Below are 21,120 nucleotides of genomic sequence, written 5' to 3' on the forward strand. Positions count from 1 at the left end.
CAACTATACAAGACTGCAGTATAAAACTCAATGATGAAACGCTGTCTAGATTCTGGCTCCCATAACCCGACTAAAATTGTATGAGCCCGCAAATTTGGAGACCACCGTACAGTTCGTCCGCGAAGTTGGTCTTGTTGTTTGATTCCTCCGATATAAATAAGAACGACGAAAAATAGAAGATTTTAAAAAAAAGTCTAATTGTACCAGAGAGAGGAGCATTTGATTAATTTATAGGCCTATAAATTAATACTGCGATTGTCATATTTAACGCCGTTATGGTTACTAATTAAACAATGTAGGCAGACAGTTCGTTCTGACCATGATACAATTCAATGAATACTACTCATAATAAAAAAAAACTAAGTTACTATTTTCGAGATAGTTTTTTTTTTTTTAAGACACGACCAAAAATGGACCGAATTTGTTTGCACCTTCGCTACGATAAACACTCTAAACTTCTGATTTTCTTCTTGGTTTTCCTTTCGGCTCAGTTGCGCATGTCTACACGAAACGGTCAACCAATTGGATTTCTTTAAGCTCATAAGCCAGCTTCCCCGCCTCTATTTCGAACGATATTGAAATTTTTATTCATGATTTTATAAGTCTCTCCCTGTTCCTCTCTCCACACTATGGCGCCTCAATACGTGTCATGTTACCCTTTGGCTCTGTGCAACACAGTAAAACAAACTCCACATAGAACTGGAGATCCTTAGTTTTTTTTTGACAAGGCAGATTTCCACATTTGGTTTAGAATGTTTAAGTATTTGAATAAATTTTACGAGCCGACCCGCGGCGTAGCATATGCCGCTATGTAGTCGTTTTATTTTTAGTTTTTATTCTTACCGCCCCTTAGTTTCAAATAGTTTAAAAGCTAAATTATCTGCCCCTGATAGTCACTAATTCGACCAGGCTCTACGATTGTAAACTTTCGGGGTGAACCACAGCTCACCAGACTGGTGGGGGGTGGTTGCGAAATGGTCTCTTGCGCATGCCCGGAGAGCGAGGGTTATTTACTCGTCTTGCCCAGAGAATTTTATATAGAGATTGTTGCCGCTTCTTATTTTGCCGCTTCTTCAACCACTGTAAACTCAGCAGCAGTTGTTCTGCACGTGGTGTAGCAGAGCAAATCTGAGAAATCCAAGTCTTTACTTAGGTCTATGTTAGATTTCAGTTTATTAATACATCTAAATATACACTTGTATAATGGGGGGTCTCCAAATATAGTTCGCCCCCGCGTGAGGGTCGCTGCGCCTTTGGGTGTAGTGAAATATTGAAATGAAATCAATTTCAAGGAACTTTGCATGGGTCGAATTAATAATCTATTAACCCAGTTGTATAAAAAGTTACTTGATTTGACCATTTAAATTTAAACCCCATCAGTTGCAAGTCTTGAGACTTATAAAAATCTAACAAGGCTAACCCAATGCTGTTGATAGGCTTACAAATACGTTGATCAAATAGTGACAACAGTAAAGTAAACATTTATATTTATTTAACTTGAACAATTTTAGAAAGATCTAAAAATATTTTGACAATAACCAACTGCTGTGACTAGAACAATGACAGGTGACAATGACAAGTGACATGACAAAATGAGACAGAAATTTAAACAGAGCTGGCAATCAGAAAAAGTTGTGCATGTGGCAGTCATATACCAGCAGTAAAAAATATTCATATTCAACTACATTATATTAAAATTTGAATGAAAATTGAAAGAAAAAAGGTTAGAATATAATACTCTGAGCAATATCAATGTGTACAAAATATTTAGTTCATCTGAAATGTTTTGACAAACAATAAAGGCCTAGGCTTATGTATTTTGAAATATTCTCTCATTTTGGCAATGCCTTCTTCCTTTGTACCAATGTAGAAATTGTCGAAGTCAGCCAAACCGTAGCTGTCAGTTCCAATGCCAGCAAAGCCGTGGTTAGGATTACCACTGTATGTTGTATTGAACAAACCTTTTTGGTCAAATGCCCCCAGCACTATGTGGCCCTAGAAATAATGTAAACAAAATTAAATGTAAGAATACTTACAAATATTAGTAACATAACATGAACATCGGCCTACTAGTATTGCTCCTAACAGTTAAAACTTACCTGAACAAAAATGGAGAGTTTATGCCATCCAGGTTGAACCGTTACATTTCCACGATAAATCACGTTATGGGTTTCTGTTTCAAGGAAGAGAATACAAAAATTGACATTAAACTAAACAATTTTAAATAGCTTGCAAATAACTGCCCAAGAAGGTTGACTGCTGCTATTGGAAAAATGAAAAAATCTGGCACTTACTGATGTCAGTTGACAAAATGAAAGACCCGTCTTGTCTGACGATAAAGAAGAGGCCATGTCCGTCTCCCATGTCACATCCACCTGTGTCGATCCTGGTGGCCACCATGGCACCTGTTGTACCATTCACAGCTGGGATCCTGTAGTCTACCTCCACCAAGTAGTCCGTCCTGGTTAATAACAAATTAACACTCAAAGACAAGACAATGGGCGAAAGAATTTGTCCAGGTAAATTAAAATAATATTTGAATAATTGTATTAATATTTTAATTCTACACAAAAATACATTTTTTAATTATACAAAATTACAAATTTAAAAGTAACCTTCAAACCTTATGGTCCATGGGGCAGGTTTATTATAATAAATAAATATAATAATTATAATAATAAATAGTTGAATTTAAAGTTACCAAATCATTAATCAAATTTCAAATTACCAAGACACATTTCCAATCAAAGCGTTGGGTCTTTTAATCTGATCCACATTACACCACAAGACCGGGTATTGGGTCACCATTTGTCGGATGAACTTGTTGTTGCCTTCAGACAGAACTTCAAAGGATCCACTTTGTGGGGCAAGGTCATATGGCTCCTGGTACAGGGAGTAGCCTGCGTAGACAAAATGTCCAGTTTTGTCAACACTTCATGGACATTTCAAAGTTTAAACAATAGTGATTTCACACTGAAGTTTGTCATGTTAAAACTTATGCACAAGGAAAAGAAAATGTTATACTTTCAAAATCGTCAGAATAAGGAACTGGGAATGGCTTGGCAGGTGGTGAATCAGGGTAAGCTCCCTTGACACCAGTGTTCATGGTGGTCAGTGTAAACATGACGTCTGGGTCCAGATGCAGCTTGGCGGAGCCATTAACAAACTAGAAACAAAAAGTTTTACTTAGTTTATAGAATTAATGCATATTCATTTTGATTGTATGCGTTAAATATACTAATTGCTTAATCATTCAAACTAATTAAAGAATTAATTAATAAGCACTTAGCATTTCTTATTAATTAATTAAATTCTACTACAAATCACAATTGTTATCTGGATCATGCCATAGGACAATACTTTTTAAAACTTCTGTACCTTCAGAGGTTCCAGTTTGTTGAACATGCTGTGGTTTTGTTTGGAGAAGTCATAGCGACTGAACCACACATTCATCTGGGTGATGTTTGCCTGGAAAATTAATAATTTATATGTGGATGTAGAGACTTACAACATATCTGCAACAATATTGTACAATAAAGATTGGCCAGAAAGATTTCAGTTTAAAACATTGTAAAATGTTCAGGAAATGCTTGAGGTGATGCACACACTGACAAATATATTCAAGCAAATGGCTAAGAGCTTAGGGGGTGTCACAAATACTACCAGTAATGTGAACCCAGCTTAGGGGAGTCTCCTAACAGATACCCGGAGGGTATTTGGTGTGGTCTCATAAAAGGTTTCATGAAGATGATGTTAACCAGATGACCAAATTAACCATGTAAACTGGTGTGAAGCTGGAAATCTGCACTAAGTCAAACACTTAAAAATAAGCTGGCCACTGGTTACTTAAAGGAACAATTTAAGAAAAAATTATGTTCTATACTCCCAAAACAGTAGGTCAATATTTGTTCATTTCATTATGCAAGTGCTATGTAAAAACTTTAAAAAAAAAGTACAACTTACAAATTGACCCTTGAGGGTGATGGTGACATCTTGGGGATCAACAGAATACCAGGGTAGGCCAGGTCTGATGCAGTAGGAGTGGTCATGTGACTAGGTAAAAATAGATGTGGTCATGTGACTAGGTAATATAAAATCTATGGTACAACATTAATTTAAGAAAGCAACTAAAGTAAAATAACTTTACATTTTAAAATATATGTTTTTACCAGCTAAAATGTAAACAAAACTCTTGATAAAAAGTACATTCACTTAATTCACAAAGAATGAATTGCCAGATAACTCCAGCATAATGCAAGTCAAACTTACAATGGTCTCAAAGATAATTGTCAGATCATTTTGGTCTGGACTCATTAGACTGACATAGGATCCACCATGAGGCAAATGGCCAACTCCATTTTTGTGGCCCAGATATTTCCATCCAATGTTGACAAATTGGGTTGTGTGAGCTAATTTAAAAATAAATGAAAAATGGTAGTTATAATATAATTGCTACTTTAATTTAGATTTAGAGATAAGAGTTGTAAACTGCTGAAAGTACACTTCAACATTTGAGGTTTAAACTGAAAACACTAGAAAAGGGAAGTAACTACTTGTTTATCATGCTTCAATCAAAATATTTACCATAACCAATTAGCCTAAATTTATTTGGCTAATTAGTTGTTAAAAAAAAACTTTCACCATTTATTTTAATTTCTAACATTGATGAAATTGAGGTCAAATGTATCTACAAACACATCTGCCATCTTGGATGAACTCTGACATACCTGTCGCCCAGATGGGGAGTTCCACTGTGTACTTTCCTGACCAGGGCTGGTAGGCGGACATCAGGCCATCTCTAAAGTAGGGCAGACCCTCATAGTAGCTGGCTATCAGGTCCCAGGCTATGGTGCTAGAGAAACAAAACATGACTGGTCAGTCTTGGGGAGGAAGTGGGGGGGGGGGGGGCAGATCATGATAGTTGATATTTTTACATATTTAGCAGTAAGGAAGACCAGTGATTAAAACTTACGAGGTCATTAAGCCATTGACATAATTTTGATTCAATATCTGTTGAATAAAGAAATGTTAAAAATGATGAATTACAAAATGAATCTAAAAAGGCATCTGAAAAAATATCTTTAATAAAGAAAAGCAAAAAAAAAAAGCCAACCTACCCTAGACCAGCACCCAGCACCTACAGCATCATTGTACGTGCTGTAATCTTCTGACGCCCACAGCAACCTGCCAGAATCATAGGCTTCTTGTGAGGCCCACGTACCTGGGTAGTGGCACCTGGGGAAGATGGAGTTACAAGATGTAGGCTGTTAGCCTTGGCACATGTAATGTTGTATGTTTGGTATACATCAAATTTGACATTTGTATGAGCTGACAATATTTGGTATGGGTAGCATTCATCACATTTGACATGTGTATGAGCTGACAATGTATGGTATGGGTAGCATTCATCACATTTGACATGTGCATGAGCTGACAATGTATGGTATGGGTAGCATTCATCACATTTGACATGTGTATGAGCTGACAATGGTATGGGTAGCATTCATCACATTTGACATGTGTATGAGCTGACAATGTTTGGTATGGGTAGCATTCATCACATTTGACATGTGTATGAGCTGACAATGGTATGGGTAGCATTCATCACATTTGACATTGGTATGAGCTGACAATGTTTGGTATGGGTAGCATTCATCACATTTGACATTGGTATGAGCTGACAATGTATGGTATGGGTAGCATTCATCACATTTGACATGTGTATGAGCTGACAATGGTATGGGTAGCATTCATCACATTTGACATGTGTATGAGCTGACAATGTTTGGTATGGGTAGCATTCATCACATTTGACATGTGTATGAGCTGACAATGGTATGGGTAGCATTCATCACATTTGACATTGGTATGAGCTGACAATGTTTGGTATGGGTAGCATTCATCACATTTGACATTGGTATGAGCTGACAATGTATGGTATGGGTAGCATTCATCACATTTGACATGTGCATGAGCTGACAATGTTTGGTATGGGTAGCATTCATCACATTTGACATGTGTATGAGCTGACAATGGTATGGGTAGCATTCATCACATTTGACATTGGTATGAGCTGACAATGTTTGGTATGGGTAGCATTCATCACATTTGACATTGGTATGAGCTGACAATGTTTGGTATGGGTAGCATTCATCACATTTGACATGTGTATGAGCTGACAATGTATGGTATGGGTAGCATTCATCACATTTGACATGAGTATGAGCTGACAAGAGACCCGACTCACCCAACAGCATGTACAGCAGCATCCAGCTCCTTGTCACTCTTCATGTCGTGGACAATGTCCCAGCCGTTGTCAGATGCGATGATCAAACACTTGTTGAAGCCCCATGTGTCCAGAGTCTTTCTCAGAGTCTAAGAGAAGAAGTCCATGTTAACTAGGTTTGATAGTACTACAGAACAAACTAAAATACATCTCAACCAATGTGCAGAACAAACTATCATACATCTAAAACGGGACAAATCTAGAGTGTACAACAAACTATGATACACCAAGACAAGCCAGCATGATACACCAAGATTAGTCTAGAGTGTAGAACCAACTTACTTTAATGTAGTCCTTGCTGTAACCCCTTTCATTCCAGATCTGAAAACCAAAATTTTGAACTTTTAAAACACTTTCAGTGATAAACAGGAAACAAATTTAAATTCACAAGAACTTAATACATTAAACCATTGAGAAACCTAGTTACTAAATCTGTCCAATAATGGACAAACTAATTTGCATTTTAATTACATACCTAATTATTAGCTTAATTAAACTGATTGTATGCCAAGCTTACCCCAACATAATCAATAGTTAGATTGTAGTAGACTTTGGCTGCATTGATCCACCTGACGATGTAATCTGACGTCTTGTTGGGGTTCACGTAGGGGTTCTGGCTGCCCTCCCCTATCCAGCCGGGGAAACCCCAGGGTAGGGCGTACAGTTTGATGTCAGGGTTTCTCTGGAGAGAAAAAACTAGAAGTTAGGGCGTTTTAAGGATTAACTATGTGTTAGTATACGGTGATGGTGTTTGTTGAGGATTAACTATGTGTTAGTACACTGTGATGGTGTTTGTTGAGGATTAACTATGTGTTAGTACAATGTGATGGGGTTTGTAGAGGATTAACTATGTGTTAGTACACTGATGATGTTTGTAGGGGATTAACTATGTGTTAGTACACTGTGATGGGGTTTGTAGAGGATTAACTATGTGTTAGTACACTGATGATGTTTGTAGGGGATTAACTATGTGTTAGTACACTGTGATGGGGTTTGTAGAGGATTAACTATGTGTTAGTACACTGATGATGTTTGTAGGGGATTAACTATGTGTTAGTACACTGTGATGGGGTTTGTAGAGGATTAACTATGTGTTAGTACACTGATGATGTTTGTAGGGGATTAACTATGTGTTAGTACACTGATGATGTTTGTTGAGGATTAACTATGTGTTAGTACACTGTGATGGTGTTTGTAGGTGATTAACTATGTGTTAGTTCACTGTGATGGTGTATGTTGAGGATTAACTATGTGTCAGTACACTGATGGTGTTTGTTGAGGATTAACTATGTGTCAGTACACTGATGGAGCTAGTAAACTGAGCATCTAAAGCCAATGTTTGTACACTGATGGTGCTAGTAAACTGAGCATCTAAAGTCAATGTTACCTTCTTAGCTTCAGTCATCAGCCACCACTCGTAGCCTCTTTGGTAGTTCTCATCCCAGCTGTAGTGCATGTGGGAAGGTTCGGATCCATCTGGAGGGGGGGGGGCATGGTACAAACGGGGAAAAAATGTACATTTTTTATATAACATAGATGTGCTCGAATTTAACCAAAAAAATTGGAATGGAAAAATTCTTGTAACTTTAAGCAACTAGGACTCAACTAATATTTGAACAAGTGGAAAAAGGTTAAACAAACCTGTGCTTTGAATGTCTCCTCCAATTTCAACTTTCAAGATATGAAGAGATGCCCCAAAGTTTGGCTAGATGGATTCAGTATACAGGTTTATACAACTTACATTTTTAATTAATGGTTCTATTAATAGAATTCAAATACTACACAAGCGTGTCACTGAGAAAGTAGAACAGGCTCTTACGTTTTTCAAAATATAATCATTGAAAGATTTCACAAATGGAAGTGTATTGTTTATAGATCTAACAATCCTAAACTGAGCGATGATCCCATTCCACTTGAATGGGTTCAATATTTTTTTTTATTTTACAACCTATTCCAAGTTACAGACACCAATCTAATGCTTATGATACGAACTCACCTTGAAAAGGTAATCCAAAATTTGACTCTGTAGATCAGGTGGGTAGTTGACCAGCAGCTTGGAAGTTGCCTGCAAATTTAAAGTGCGATCAAAGATTGATTTAAAGTTATAAGATTGGACGTTCAACATCAAGTTTGATCAAAGGTTGATTTAAAATTTATAAAACAGGACGTTCAAAATAAAGCTTGATAAAAGACTATTTAAAATATAAAACTTGACTTTCAACATAAAAGTTCGATCAAAGATTGATTTAAAGTTATAAAACTGAAGAAGCTGACATGCATTTGAAAAAGGTCGTGTGCTGTGTCAGCATATCTTGAATGGAATCTTCCAGAAACCTCAACCTAGCAGACTTGTAGCACACAAGTGCTGCACATTTCTAGAAGTCCCCAGATAAAATCTGCAGACGACAGTGCATCAAGAAGAGCAAAAGTTTTAAAAAAGGGGATCTTACCCCTCCACCACTGATGCCACCAATTCCCTCAAAGATACGTCCCAGTTGACCGGTAGGGTCAATGTTCAGAACGTTGTCGCTCAAAGCAAGATGCGCCGACACCAACACACACAGCAGACGATGAATACCACACGCCATCATACCGCTGTCACTACAGCAGACTTCTACACAAGGTCACACTTAGCAGGCGTCCAACGGTCACTGGTTTACACTTAGATCTAGCAGACGATCAACTAAACAAGGCTCAAGCAACACTACAGTTCTGCATTACTGGGTGTCACCTCAGGTTTTTATAGCCTGCCTACGGGATGTGACCCGCTTCTACCAATGTTGACCTGTTTCCGTGTTTACCTAAACATCACCTGATTGATAAACACACCCACGTGAGTAGATATACCTGGCCAGCGACAACAAGAAAATTTTCTTCCCACAAATTCCTGTGATTAGATGTCACCGTCCACACGAACACCTCCCCACCCGCCCTCCCCGTAACTTTCATTAAAAACTTCTAGTTCACTGTGTCGATGACCTATTTTCTCCTCACTGAATCACGTGACTTCGTACCACCATCAATATCGTCTGATATTTTGTCTCATGCAGGTTTTAAAATTTGAGAGAAAGGGGTTCATATTATTATTAGCACACCTCACTACAACACTGCGATTTTTTTAGTAACAAAAGTCGCACGTACAAAAGTCGCAGGAAAAAGCTACGTTATATCATAGTGTTGCGAGTTATACATGTTTTTATGTAGTTGATCAGGGTGAGCTGTTTTGTAGAACACTTAGCCGCCATAGCAATTCGTGGCAATTTGTCCTCGACAATTTAGAAACAATTAAAAACATTTCAAACAGCAGTACGCTGTGAGTCATCTTACAATGTCGTGTTGGGGCACGACTTACATGAGCAACAACAGTTGTACTTGTTATTGGTAGGGGGGTAGGGTTCTTTTAAAAGTTTAGAACAATTAAAATATTCAAATCGCTTTCATTTGTGTTGGGCGCAACACCAAAATTGGAAACCAATGAGGCCAAAACTGTTGCAGAAATATCGACCTATTAGGCCTACTAGTTGGGTTTCAACATGGGTGCATGTGTAGTGGGGGAGGGGGTGAGGGGAGAATATAGGTTTGATTTAACTATTAATTGGGTTCAGTGTGAAAAAAAAAAAGGGGGGGGGGAGGTAAATTACTGAAAAGTTCACACACAAAAAGTCGCAATTCGCCTCCACCAATCACATGTGGTAATAAACAGATCAGCTGGTAGTGTTGACCCTTACTTGCTGACGTCACGTCACAAGATGAAATCTCCCCGAGCGTGACCTTTGGGAGGTGTGTCACATGGCTGCTGACCACTGGTCACCGCAGGAACTGCCCCCTGGGGGTGTGTATGTTGTGGGGGAGTCAACTATAAATACATCAACATGTAAACAAGACGTATGCTAATCACAGGGGGAGGGGGGGCGGTTTGTGTATAATCCTTACCTTGAAAAGTGAGTAAGAAAATAGATCCACAGCAACACAAAGTCATGTGGTTATGTATTCATACACTGAGCTTTGATAACTTATAACTGTAGTCCTTATGTAGGCCTATGCTGACAAAAAAAATGACTCAATTCAAAACGAGGTCATAATTTGGTAAATTTAGAAAGGACGTGAGCGACTAAGTGTCAAGTGGTCTTGTCAATTTATCAGTGTGGCCTCGGGGTGAAGGTTATTGCCTGATTTTAAATCTAGGTCACGATAAACTAGTTTTTCATCGAATAACCATATTTGAAGGTCACGGTGCTAAACGCGAGATATTCAACTCGAAAAGTGTTTTTATCAAGGCCATTTGACAGGCCGGGTAACTAGGTACAGAATGTCTATAAAGGCCATTTGACAGGCCGGGTAACTAGTTACAGAATGTCTATAAAGGCCATTTGACAGGCCGGGTAACTAGTTACAGAATGTCTATAAAGGCCATTTGACAGGCCGGGTAACTAGGTACAGAATGTCTATAAAGGCCATTTGACAGGCCAGGTAACTAGGTACAGAATGTCTATAAAGGCCATTTGACAGGCCGGGTAACTAGTTACAGAATGTCTTTAAAGACCATTTCTTCTCTTCTTCTTCTTCGTTCTTAATTTTTAGTGTTGGGAGGGATCAAGCCTTATCTGCCAGAGGGTTTGAACTCGAGACTTTTTTTCGAATTTATCAACCATGAGCTTTGCCGACTCGACCATGCTTCCATCACAATTAAGGATTACGTGTCAACTGGTTATGCGCCATTGAGGCCATTGACTCCGATTTCAGCCTGCTTTTCTTTTTGGATTTGCTTCCATAGCCTTTGTCCAACCAAGAACAAACTACAAAGCAGCAGTTGTTAGATTTTGGAGTTGTCTCTCCTAGAAGAGTGGCTGTCCCCAGCTAACGAGAGCGAACTCGAGACTTTTCGGTTTAGCAACCATGAGCTTTACCGACTCGACCACGCCGACCCCTAAAGACCATTTGAAAGGCCGGTTAACTCGGTGTACTGCAGTATATTCAGTGAAACTGAAATTTTCGGGGTAGCGGACACTGTTAAAGTATATATTCTCTGTATAAATTCTATTTCATTCGGGCGGGGAAATCTTTCCATCCCCCCCCCCCCCCCCCGAAGAGATGCCTGGAAGAGTATATTTTGTTTTCTAGTATCACAATTGACCATGTAACCTCAATGAAAACGTTCACACAGTTTAACCTTTCTCTTCAGGTTTAATAGTATCAAGTTTGAAGTTCGTCACTGAAACCCTCCCCCCCCCCCTCGGGGCTTCTAACGATTTTTTTTATCGCTAATGCCCCAAGCAGTTCCAAGTAGGCATATAGAATGATATACAAATAAATGAAGATAAATATGTTAAAAACAAATGTTTAAAATGTTTTACAACTTTCTGCATTCACATTTGGCTAATTATATTATTGCAACAATAATTCCCTCGTGGAGGTCCGCAGAATTAGCATTCACATTTTGACTTTACTTGGTCCTCTTTGCTCCTTATGGAACATAGGGCCTCCACCATTTCCTTCCATTTCTTCCGATCCCCGGCTATTAATTTTGTCATCTCCCAAGACATCCCTGTTGGCTTCAGTTCTTCAAGAAGACTCCGCCTCCAGGTCTGTCTTGGGCGCCCTCTTTTCCGCTTTCCCTGGGGGTTCCACTCAAGCGCTTGGCGTGTAACAATTGGGTGAGCCTTTTCCAGTGTGTGACCCACCCAGCGCCACTTCCTCCTTCTTATTTGCACACCCATAGGCTCCTGCCTAGCTTTCCTCCATAGTTCTATGTTCGGCACTTTGCCCTGCCATCTCAGTTTCAATATCTGTCTAAGGCATCTATTCATGAAGGTCTGTATCTTTGCTGTGCTTGCTTTGGAGACTCTCCATGTCTCTGCTCCATACAGCAGAACTGCCTTGACAATTGAGTTAAATATCCTAATTTTTGTGGTAATGGAGATGGCCGAACTTTTACATATGGGTCGCAGGACTGTGAAAGCGCAGCGGGCTTTATTAACTCTAGCGCGTATGTCCTCCTCTGTGCCTCCCGTTTTGCTGATCTTGATGCCAAGGTAGACAAACTCTTCCACCTCATTTACCTGTCTCCCGTCTATTGTCAATGGGGCCTCCTGGTTATTGTTAATTCTCATCACTTCTGTCTTTTCTTTGTTCATCTTGAGACCTAAGCGCTGAGAGATGGCTCCTAATGCATCAACTTTTTCTTGCATGTCTTGTAGCCTGTGCGAGAGTAAGGCAAGATCATCTGCAAACTCCAGATCTTCTAGTTTCCCCGTGAGTGTCCACTGAATACCTTTTCCAGAACTGGCATAGGCTGTGCGTGTCACCCAATCGAGAACCACCAAGAAGAGGAGGGGCGACAGCAGACATCCTTGTCTCACACCTGTGCAGAGGCGTAGCGACCCTTCCCAGCGCCCGGGGACAAAACTTTCGATTTGCACCCCTCTCAAACTTTCAATTTCCACCCCCCTCAACCTTTCAATTTGCTTTTCCAACCCATTTTGGTCGGACATATGTCCCCCCCCCCGCCCCCCTCCCCCTCGCTACGCCTCTGCACCTGTGTTGACCTGGAACTCTTTAGACAGTTTCCCAGCATTCACATTTTGCTAATTATATTATTACAACAATAATTCCTTCTTGGAGTTCCGTAGATTTTACATGCACATTTATTTATTAGCTTAGAAATCACAAACACATAAGAAAACACTCATTACGTAACACGACTTAATGCAAAAATAAACGCATAGTGCTCACAGTCTAGCGCACCTTATGAACATGACGACGCGTCAATAATAATAGTGCTGGATAGTTGATTAAAAATTATAGCATTGGCAATGTAATTAGAATCACCGCCGAACAACACGCTTTCCCAGGCGTCCAGAGTTTCTTCCAGGAATCTCTATCGCCCCCCCCGCCCCCCCCGAACGAAATAAAATTTATATAATTTATATTGAAAATATATACTTTTAACAGTGTCCGCTCCCCCCCCCCCCCGCTGAAAGTCTACCGCTCCCCCCCCTCACCCCCCACCCCCGAAAATTTCAAGTGTCCCCCCGGACAAAAAAGTCTGGAAGAAACACTGGCGACTATACGGGTGGGGGAGGATGGGGGTGGGGGTGGTTGGCGGGTGGAATCAGTGGCGGAACTAGAAAAAATGGGCCACCCCGCAAAAAAAATTTTTGGGCCCCCCCATATATATATATATATATATATATATATATATATATATATATATATATATATATATATATATATATATATATATATATATATATATATATATATATATATATATATATATATATATATATATATATATATATATAATTCTCTTCTTCGAGCCGTTAGAAAACAAGCTGCAAACGCTCTCCCTACCTCCCCACCCCTACATGGTTTTAGTGAGCTGTGTTCACTCTAAATGTTTACAAGCAGAGCCAACGATTTTAAACGTAGGGGGGGGGGGGGGTTATGGTCCTTAACGAGCTACTTATAGTGTTTTAAAGAAATATTTTCAGTGGCAGCGTTGGTACTGTCGAATTCACAAATTTTGAATTACTGAAAAGTAGAAAAAACAACAACTAAATAGCGGCGTATGTTATGCCGCGGGCCGGCTCGTATATATATAATTCTCTTCTGGGATCAGTTAGAAAACAAGCTGCAAGCGCGCCTTTGCAGTCCCCTCTCTTCCTCTCTATCACTATCACTACCACCCCCACCCCACCCCCACATGATCTGGTGAGCGGTGTTCACTCTGTTTACATTTTACAATCACAGAGACGGGTTTGGTGACGGCTATTAGGGGCAGATAATTAAGTTTGAAACGATTTTAAACTTAGAGGAGGTAACTAAGAGGAGGCTGCTTTCACGTGGGGGGGGGGGGGTAGTGTTTTTAAGCAAATATTTTCAATGGCAGCATTGGTACTGTCGAATTCACAAATTATAAATTATTGAAAAGTAGAAAAAAACAACTAAATAGCGGCGTATGATACGCAGCGGGTCGGCTCGTACATATATAAACACAATACGAACATAGGATACTCCTTTCTGGCCTGATCGGGTTTTGAAAAAAAATTCAATTAAATCTAATCACAACAACATGTTATGTGTATGAGTGCATTGGTCTATTTTGAAAATCTTTGATTTCATTTATGTTTAATACTTCTAATCATTAAGTCGGTCAAAAGTATATCAATCATGAAGCTTTGTATAAGTAATGGTATCTCGTGTTATGTTTATTTTTATGTTTTTTTATTTATATTATTAATTTTAACTACGTTTCATTTTTATATTATACCATTCTTTAGTACTTATTTTTAAAAAAATAATAATAAGGACCAGTAATTGCTGTTTAATTTGATTATTACAAATCTTCTAAAAAGAGCTTTTGAGCAAACCTATTTGACTATTTGAAAAAGGGAAATAATTTATGGAAGTGGTTTGAGCATTTGCCTATCTTTCACACTACAGCTAATGTGTATATTTTTTTTAAACAGCATGTCTTAGCTACTATATAACATCACTACTGTATTAGATCTGTTATCTGTTTGTTATTTACAAAATCACTATCAAGGTGCCAGTGACGAAACTAATATATATATATATATATATATATATATATATATATATATATATATATATATATATATATATATATATATATATATATATATATATATATATATATATATATATATATATATATATATATATATATATATATATATATATATATATATATATATATATATATATATATATATATATATATATATATATATATATATATATATATATATATATATATACATATATATACATATATATACATATATATACATATATATACATATATATATATATATATATATATATATATATATATATTTATTTATATAGACACATACATACATATATATATATATACACATACATACATATATATATATATATATATAAATATATATATATATATATATATATATATATATTAATATATATATATATATATATATATATATATATATATATATATATATATATACACATGTATATATATATATATATATATATATATATATATATATATATAATATATATATATATATATATATATATATACATATATATATATATATATAGATATATACATATATACATATACATATATATATATATATATATATATATATATATATATATATATATATATATATATATATATATATATATATATATATATATATATATATAAATTTAACACGCTATCATTCGTGTATTTATTTGAGACGTTTGCCTTGTTTTCTAGAACTGTGGTTAGTAAACGTAAACAATGTCGGCACTTTATTTGTTGGATATTAGTTGTTGGAGCGTTAGTTCGTCTACACTACCACCGATACGAGCCAGCTTAGTTGTTGAAGCGCTATCTATTCGCTTCTTGTAAGGCTAAGAGCGGGAGGGGAAGTCTGAGAAAAGAACTTAAAAGGGACAACAAAGCACCGATGTGCTTTTATCCATCAGTACCAACTTTGGGATGGTCTCAAAAAGCCGTCTTAATATCTAGCGGCCTCTCGCGCAATTGATGTTTTTTCAAAAGAATTTTGCCGAAAACAGCGTGTGTTTGATTGTAGGAAAAAGAATAAACAATAGAGCGTGAAATGGTGTCTATAGAATAAAGATACTCCAACCGCAGCTACAGTATTCTTTTTTCAAAACAACCATCAGGTAAAAAATGCAAGAAAATAATTTTAACTATATAAAATGATTTTGGGCGGCTGTGGGCCCCCTAAACGGCGTGCCCCCCCCCCCCCGCATTGCGGGGTCCGGCGGCACTGTAGTTCCGCCCCTGGGTGGAATCAGGGACGTTCCACTCTCTTGAAAACAGCGTTGAACTCGAAACTATCGGGTTAGCATTTTATCACTCCACCTTTATAATAAAAGAAATTTAAATCATAGAAAATAATTAAAAGATCGGTATATCTAAAAACATGTGTAACATTTTAAAAATAGTATTTTACAGTGAAAATACCTGCGAATTAAAGGAAATCTTAGGGGAATTAATAAAGAATTATTTTGAAATTGTATTTCTCTATTTATCTACCTTGAATATGATTAAACTGAAACACAAAACAAGTATAAAATAATAAAATTGCTTCTATGAATAAACAATGCACTGGCGATGAAGGACAAAACTTCGCTCTTTAGCGACCAGTGATTTTTATTTTAAATGATACACACGTTTTCTTTGTTTAAACTTTGACATCGGTTTAATTGTAGTGCATTTAACATAGACACAATTTATCGGAGACATAAACCGATTTTGGTATCGTTTGCATGACGTAAGAACATTCTAATAAATAATTTATGACATAAATAGCCCGAACATCTAAATCATCCAAGGTCATTTTTATGACTGAAGTGATGGCGTCTATTGTATGACTCAAATGATGGCGTCTATTGTATGACTGAAATAATGATGTCTAATGTGGGACTGAGATGATGGCGTCTATTTTAAGAACGGGGTGATGACATCTATTGTATGACTGAGCGGATTGCGTCTACTGTATGATTTACATAATGGTGTCTATTTTATTAAAGAAATGATGCCGTCTATTCTATGACTCAAATGATGGCGTCTATTGTATGACTGAAATGATGGCGTCACTTCTTACATCAGTTTCCTAGAAAAATATTTATCCCCACATCATCCATAAAACTGTTTCACAATATGTGTCAATGTTGCCTGTTTCACAATATGTGTCAATGTTGCCTGTCTCACAATATGTGTCAATGTTTCCTGTCTCACAATATGTGTCAATGTTACGTGTCTCACAATATGTGTCAATGTTGCCTGTCTCACAATATGTGTCAATGTTGCCTGTCTCACAATATGTGTCAATGTTACGTGTCTCACAATATGTGTCAATGTTACGTGTCTCACAATATGTGTCAATGTTGTCTGTCTCACAATATGTGTCAATGTTGCCTGTCTCACAATATGTGTCGATGTTGTCTGTCTCACAATATGTGTCAATGTTGCCTGTCTAACCATGTGTCAATGTAGCCTGTCTCACAATATGTGTCGATGTTGCCTGTCTTACAATATGTGTCAATGTTGCCTGTCTCACAATATGTGTCAATGTTGCCTGTTTCACAATATGTGTCAATGTTGCCTGTCTCACAATATGTGTCAATGTTGCCTGTCTCACAATATGTGTCAATGTTGCCTGTCTCACAATATGTGTCAATGTTGCCTGTCTAACCATGTGTCAATGTAGCCTGTTTCACAATATGTGTCAATGTTGCCTGTCTCACAATATGTGTCAATGTTGCCTGTCTCACAATATGTGTCAATGTTGCCTGTCTCACAATATGTGTCAATGTTACCTGTTTCACAATATGTGTCAATGTTGCCTGTTTCACAATATGTATCAATGTTGCTTGTCTCACAATATGTGTCGATGTTGCCTGTCTTACAATATGTGTCAATGTTGTCTGTCTCACAATATGTGTCAATGTTGCCTGTCTCACAATATGTGTCAATGTTGCCTGTTTCACAATATGTGTCAATGTTGCCTGTCTCACAATATGTGTCAATGTTGCCTGTCTCACAATATGTGTCAATGTTGCCTGTTTCACAATATGTGTCAATGTTGTCTGTCTCACAATATGTGTCAATGTTGTCTGTCTCACAATATGTGTCAATGTTGTCTGTCTCACAATATGTGTCAATGTTGCCTGTCTAACCATGTGTCAATGTAGCCTGTCTCACAATATGTGTCAAAGTTGCCTGTCTCACAATATGTGTCAATGTTGCCTGTCTCACAATATGTGTCAATGTTGCCTGTCTAACCATGTGTCAATGTAGCCTGTTTCACAATATGTGTCAATGTTGCCTGTCTAACCATGTGTCAATGTAGCCTGTCTCACAATATGTGTCAATGTTGCCTGTCTAACCATGTGTCAATGTAGCCTGTCTCACAATATGTGTCAATGTTGCCTGTCTCACAATATGTGTCAATGTTGCCTGTCTCACAATATGTATCAATGTTGCCTGTTTCACAATATGTGTCAATGTTGCCTGTCTCACAATATGTGTCAATGTTGTCTGTCTCACAATATGTGTCAATGTTGCCTGTCTCACAATATGTGTCAATGTTGCCTGTCTCACAATATGTGTCGATGTTGTCTGTCTCACAATATGTGTCAATGTTGCCTGTCTAACCATGTGTCAATGTAGCCTGTCTCACAATATGTGTCAAAGTTGCCTGTCTCACAATATGTGTCAATGTAGCCTGTCTCACAATATGTGTCGCTGTTGCCTGTCTCACAATATGTGTCAATGTTGCCTGTCTCACAATATGTATCAATGTTGCCTGTCTAACCATGTGTCAATGTAGCCTGTCTCACAATATGTGTCAATGTTGCCTGTCTCACAATATGTGTCAATGTTGTCTGTTTCACAATATGTGTCAATGTTGCCTGTCTAACCATGTGTCAATGTAGCCTGTCTCACAATATGTGTCAAAGTTGCCTGTCTCACAATATGTGTCGCTGTTGCCTGTCTAACCATGTGTCAATGTAGCCTGTCTCACAATATGTGTCAAAGTTGCCTGTCTCACAATATGTGTCAATGTAGCCTGTCTCACAATATGTGTCGCTGTTGCCTGTCTCACAATATGTGTCAATGTTGCCTGTCTCACAATATGTGTCAATGTTGTCTGTTTCACAATATGTGTCAATGTTGCCTGTCTAACCATGTGTCAATGTAGCCTGTCTCACAATATGTGTCAAAGTTGCCTGTCTCACAATATGTGTCAATGTTGCCTGTCTCACAATATGTGTCGCTGTTGCCTGTCTAACCATGTGTCAATGTAGCCTGTCTCACAATATGTGTCAATGTTGTCTGTCTCACAATATGTGTCAATGTTGCCTGTCTCACAATATGTGTCGCTGTTGCCTGTCTAACCATGTGTCAATGTAGCCTGTCTCACAATATGTGTCAATGTTGTCTGTCTCACAATATGTGTCAATGTTGCCTGTCTCACAATATGTGTCGCTGTTGCCTGTCTAACCATGTGTCAATGTAGCCTGTCTCACAATATGTGTCAATGTTGCCTGTCTCACAATATGTGTCAATGTTGCCTGTCTCACAATATGTGTCAATGTTGTCTGTCTCACAATATGTGTCGATGTTGCCTGTCTCACAATATGTGTCAATGTTGCCTGTCTCACAATATGTGTCAATGTCGCCTGTCTCACAATATGTGTCAATGTTGCCTGTTTCACAATATGTGTCAATGTTGCCTGTTTCACAATATGTGTCAATGTTGTCTGTCTCACAATATGTGTCAATGTTGTCTGTCTCACAATATGTGTCAATGTTGCCTGTTTCACAATATGTGTCAATGTTGCCTGTCTCACAATATGTGTCAATGTTGTCTGTCTCACAATATGTGTCAATGTTGTCTGTCTCACAATATGTGTCAATGTTGCCTGTTTCACAATATGTGTCAATGTTGCCTGTCTCACAATATGTGTCAATGTCGCCTGTCTCACAATATGTGTCAATGTTGCCTGTTTCACAATATGTGTCAATGTTGCCTGTTTCACAATATGTGTCAATGTCGCCTGTCTCACAATATGTGTCAATGTTGCCTGTCTCACAATATGTGTCGATGTTGCCTGTCTCACAATATGTGTCAATGTTGCCTGTCTAACCATGTGTCAATGTAGCCTGTCTCACAATATGTGTCAATGTCGCCTGTCTCACAATATGTGTCAATGTAGCCTGTCTCACAATATGTGTCAATGTTGCCTGTTTCACAATAGGTGTCAATGTTGCCTGTCTCACAATATGTGTCAATGTTGTCTGTCTAACAATATGTGTCAATGTTGTCTGTCTAACAATATGTGTCAATGTTGCCTGTCTCACAATATGTGTCAATGTTGTCTGTCTAACAATATGTGTCAATGTTGTCTGTCTAACAATATGTGCCAATGTTGCGAGTTGACTCGCACATTACTGTTACTAAGTAGCGGTGCAGTGCCGTTTTCAAGAAAACGCTGCGAGAATGTTTTTTCTGTGAAAATCAAAAGTAGGTCACAGTTGTAAATGGCGGGGTAAAAAAAAACCCACTGAGCTGGTAATTACTCAATCAACGTCGTTTTTTCCCAAACGTTTAGACTGCGACTCTCCGCGTAAGTGATGACATAGCAGAACACCTAACATTTTTAAAATTTCCCGCAAGTAAAAACAATGGGGAATTTTGTGGAGTGTATACGCGTTGTTCATCGGTCAGGAGCTAAAGATAACACCACGATAAAAAAATATGATGAAACAAAAAAGTCTGTTTTTCTGGGAAAATATCGCTGTTGATTTATACCATGCAGTGTTGTATGATTGTAGTGTTTATCGTCAAAATCAAGGGTGGGGTACTATTAGTATATTGTCAACATGAGTATATTGTCAACATGGGCATATTGGTCAACATGAGTATATAGGTCAACATGGGCATATTGGTCAACATATTGGACAACATGGGTATATTGTTGGGAGTCATTAACAGCCTTGTTTCTGGGTTTAATGCACTATCGTAACGAAGTTTCCTTATTAGGTGTTAAATTTAAAAAATTCAAGTCAATTTAAAAATGTGGGCGTGTATGGGGTTTTGCGTTGCCGTGGTTACTTTATCTATTAGGCATGCAGGCATACCTTCTAATTATGCAGGCATATCCTCTAATTATGCATGCATATCCTCTTATGCATGCATAGCTTCTAATTATGCAGGAAAATGACTAAACAATTGTGCGTGTGAATATTTTTACGTTTTTAAAATGTCTGCAGAAAATATTCTCTT

At 37.8% G+C, this 21,120-nt stretch overlaps 1 protein-coding gene across 2 annotated transcripts; it reads right to left on the reverse strand.

Annotated features, from left to right (window-relative positions):
• Positions 1–1,475: 1,475 nt before the first annotated feature.
• Positions 1,476–10,235, reverse strand: LOC131953888 (galactocerebrosidase-like). 2 transcript variants are annotated; one of them, XM_059317328.1, is made up of 19 exons: positions 10,220–10,235; positions 8,737–9,098; positions 8,283–8,351; positions 7,928–7,991; positions 7,674–7,762; positions 6,804–6,968; positions 6,569–6,607; positions 6,248–6,375; positions 5,118–5,235; positions 4,973–5,010; positions 4,728–4,852; positions 4,270–4,409; positions 3,964–4,053; positions 3,379–3,468; positions 3,025–3,166; positions 2,729–2,900; positions 2,295–2,461; positions 2,100–2,173; positions 1,476–1,995 (listed from the first exon to the last, which is right to left on the reverse strand). In XM_059317328.1, exons 2-19 carry the CDS (start codon positions 8,875–8,877, stop codon positions 1,768–1,770), a joined length of 2,079 nt encoding a protein of 692 aa, XP_059173311.1. In that variant the 5' UTR covers positions 8,878–9,098; positions 10,220–10,235; the 3' UTR covers positions 1,476–1,767. The 2 variants fall into 2 exon arrangements, with proteins under 2 accessions (XP_059173311.1, XP_059173303.1); XM_059317320.1 differs by lacking the exon at positions 10,220–10,235 and having other exon boundaries at positions 8,737–9,188.
• Between the last annotated feature and the right edge of the window lie 10,885 nt (positions 10,236–21,120).

Source organism: Physella acuta, unplaced genomic scaffold (assembly GCF_028476545.2).
Source record: "Physella acuta isolate Inbredline_101_S28 unplaced genomic scaffold, ASM2847654v3 ptg000076l, whole genome shotgun sequence".
In the NCBI taxonomy this organism is placed as follows: domain Eukaryota; kingdom Metazoa; phylum Mollusca; class Gastropoda; family Physidae; genus Physella; species Physella acuta.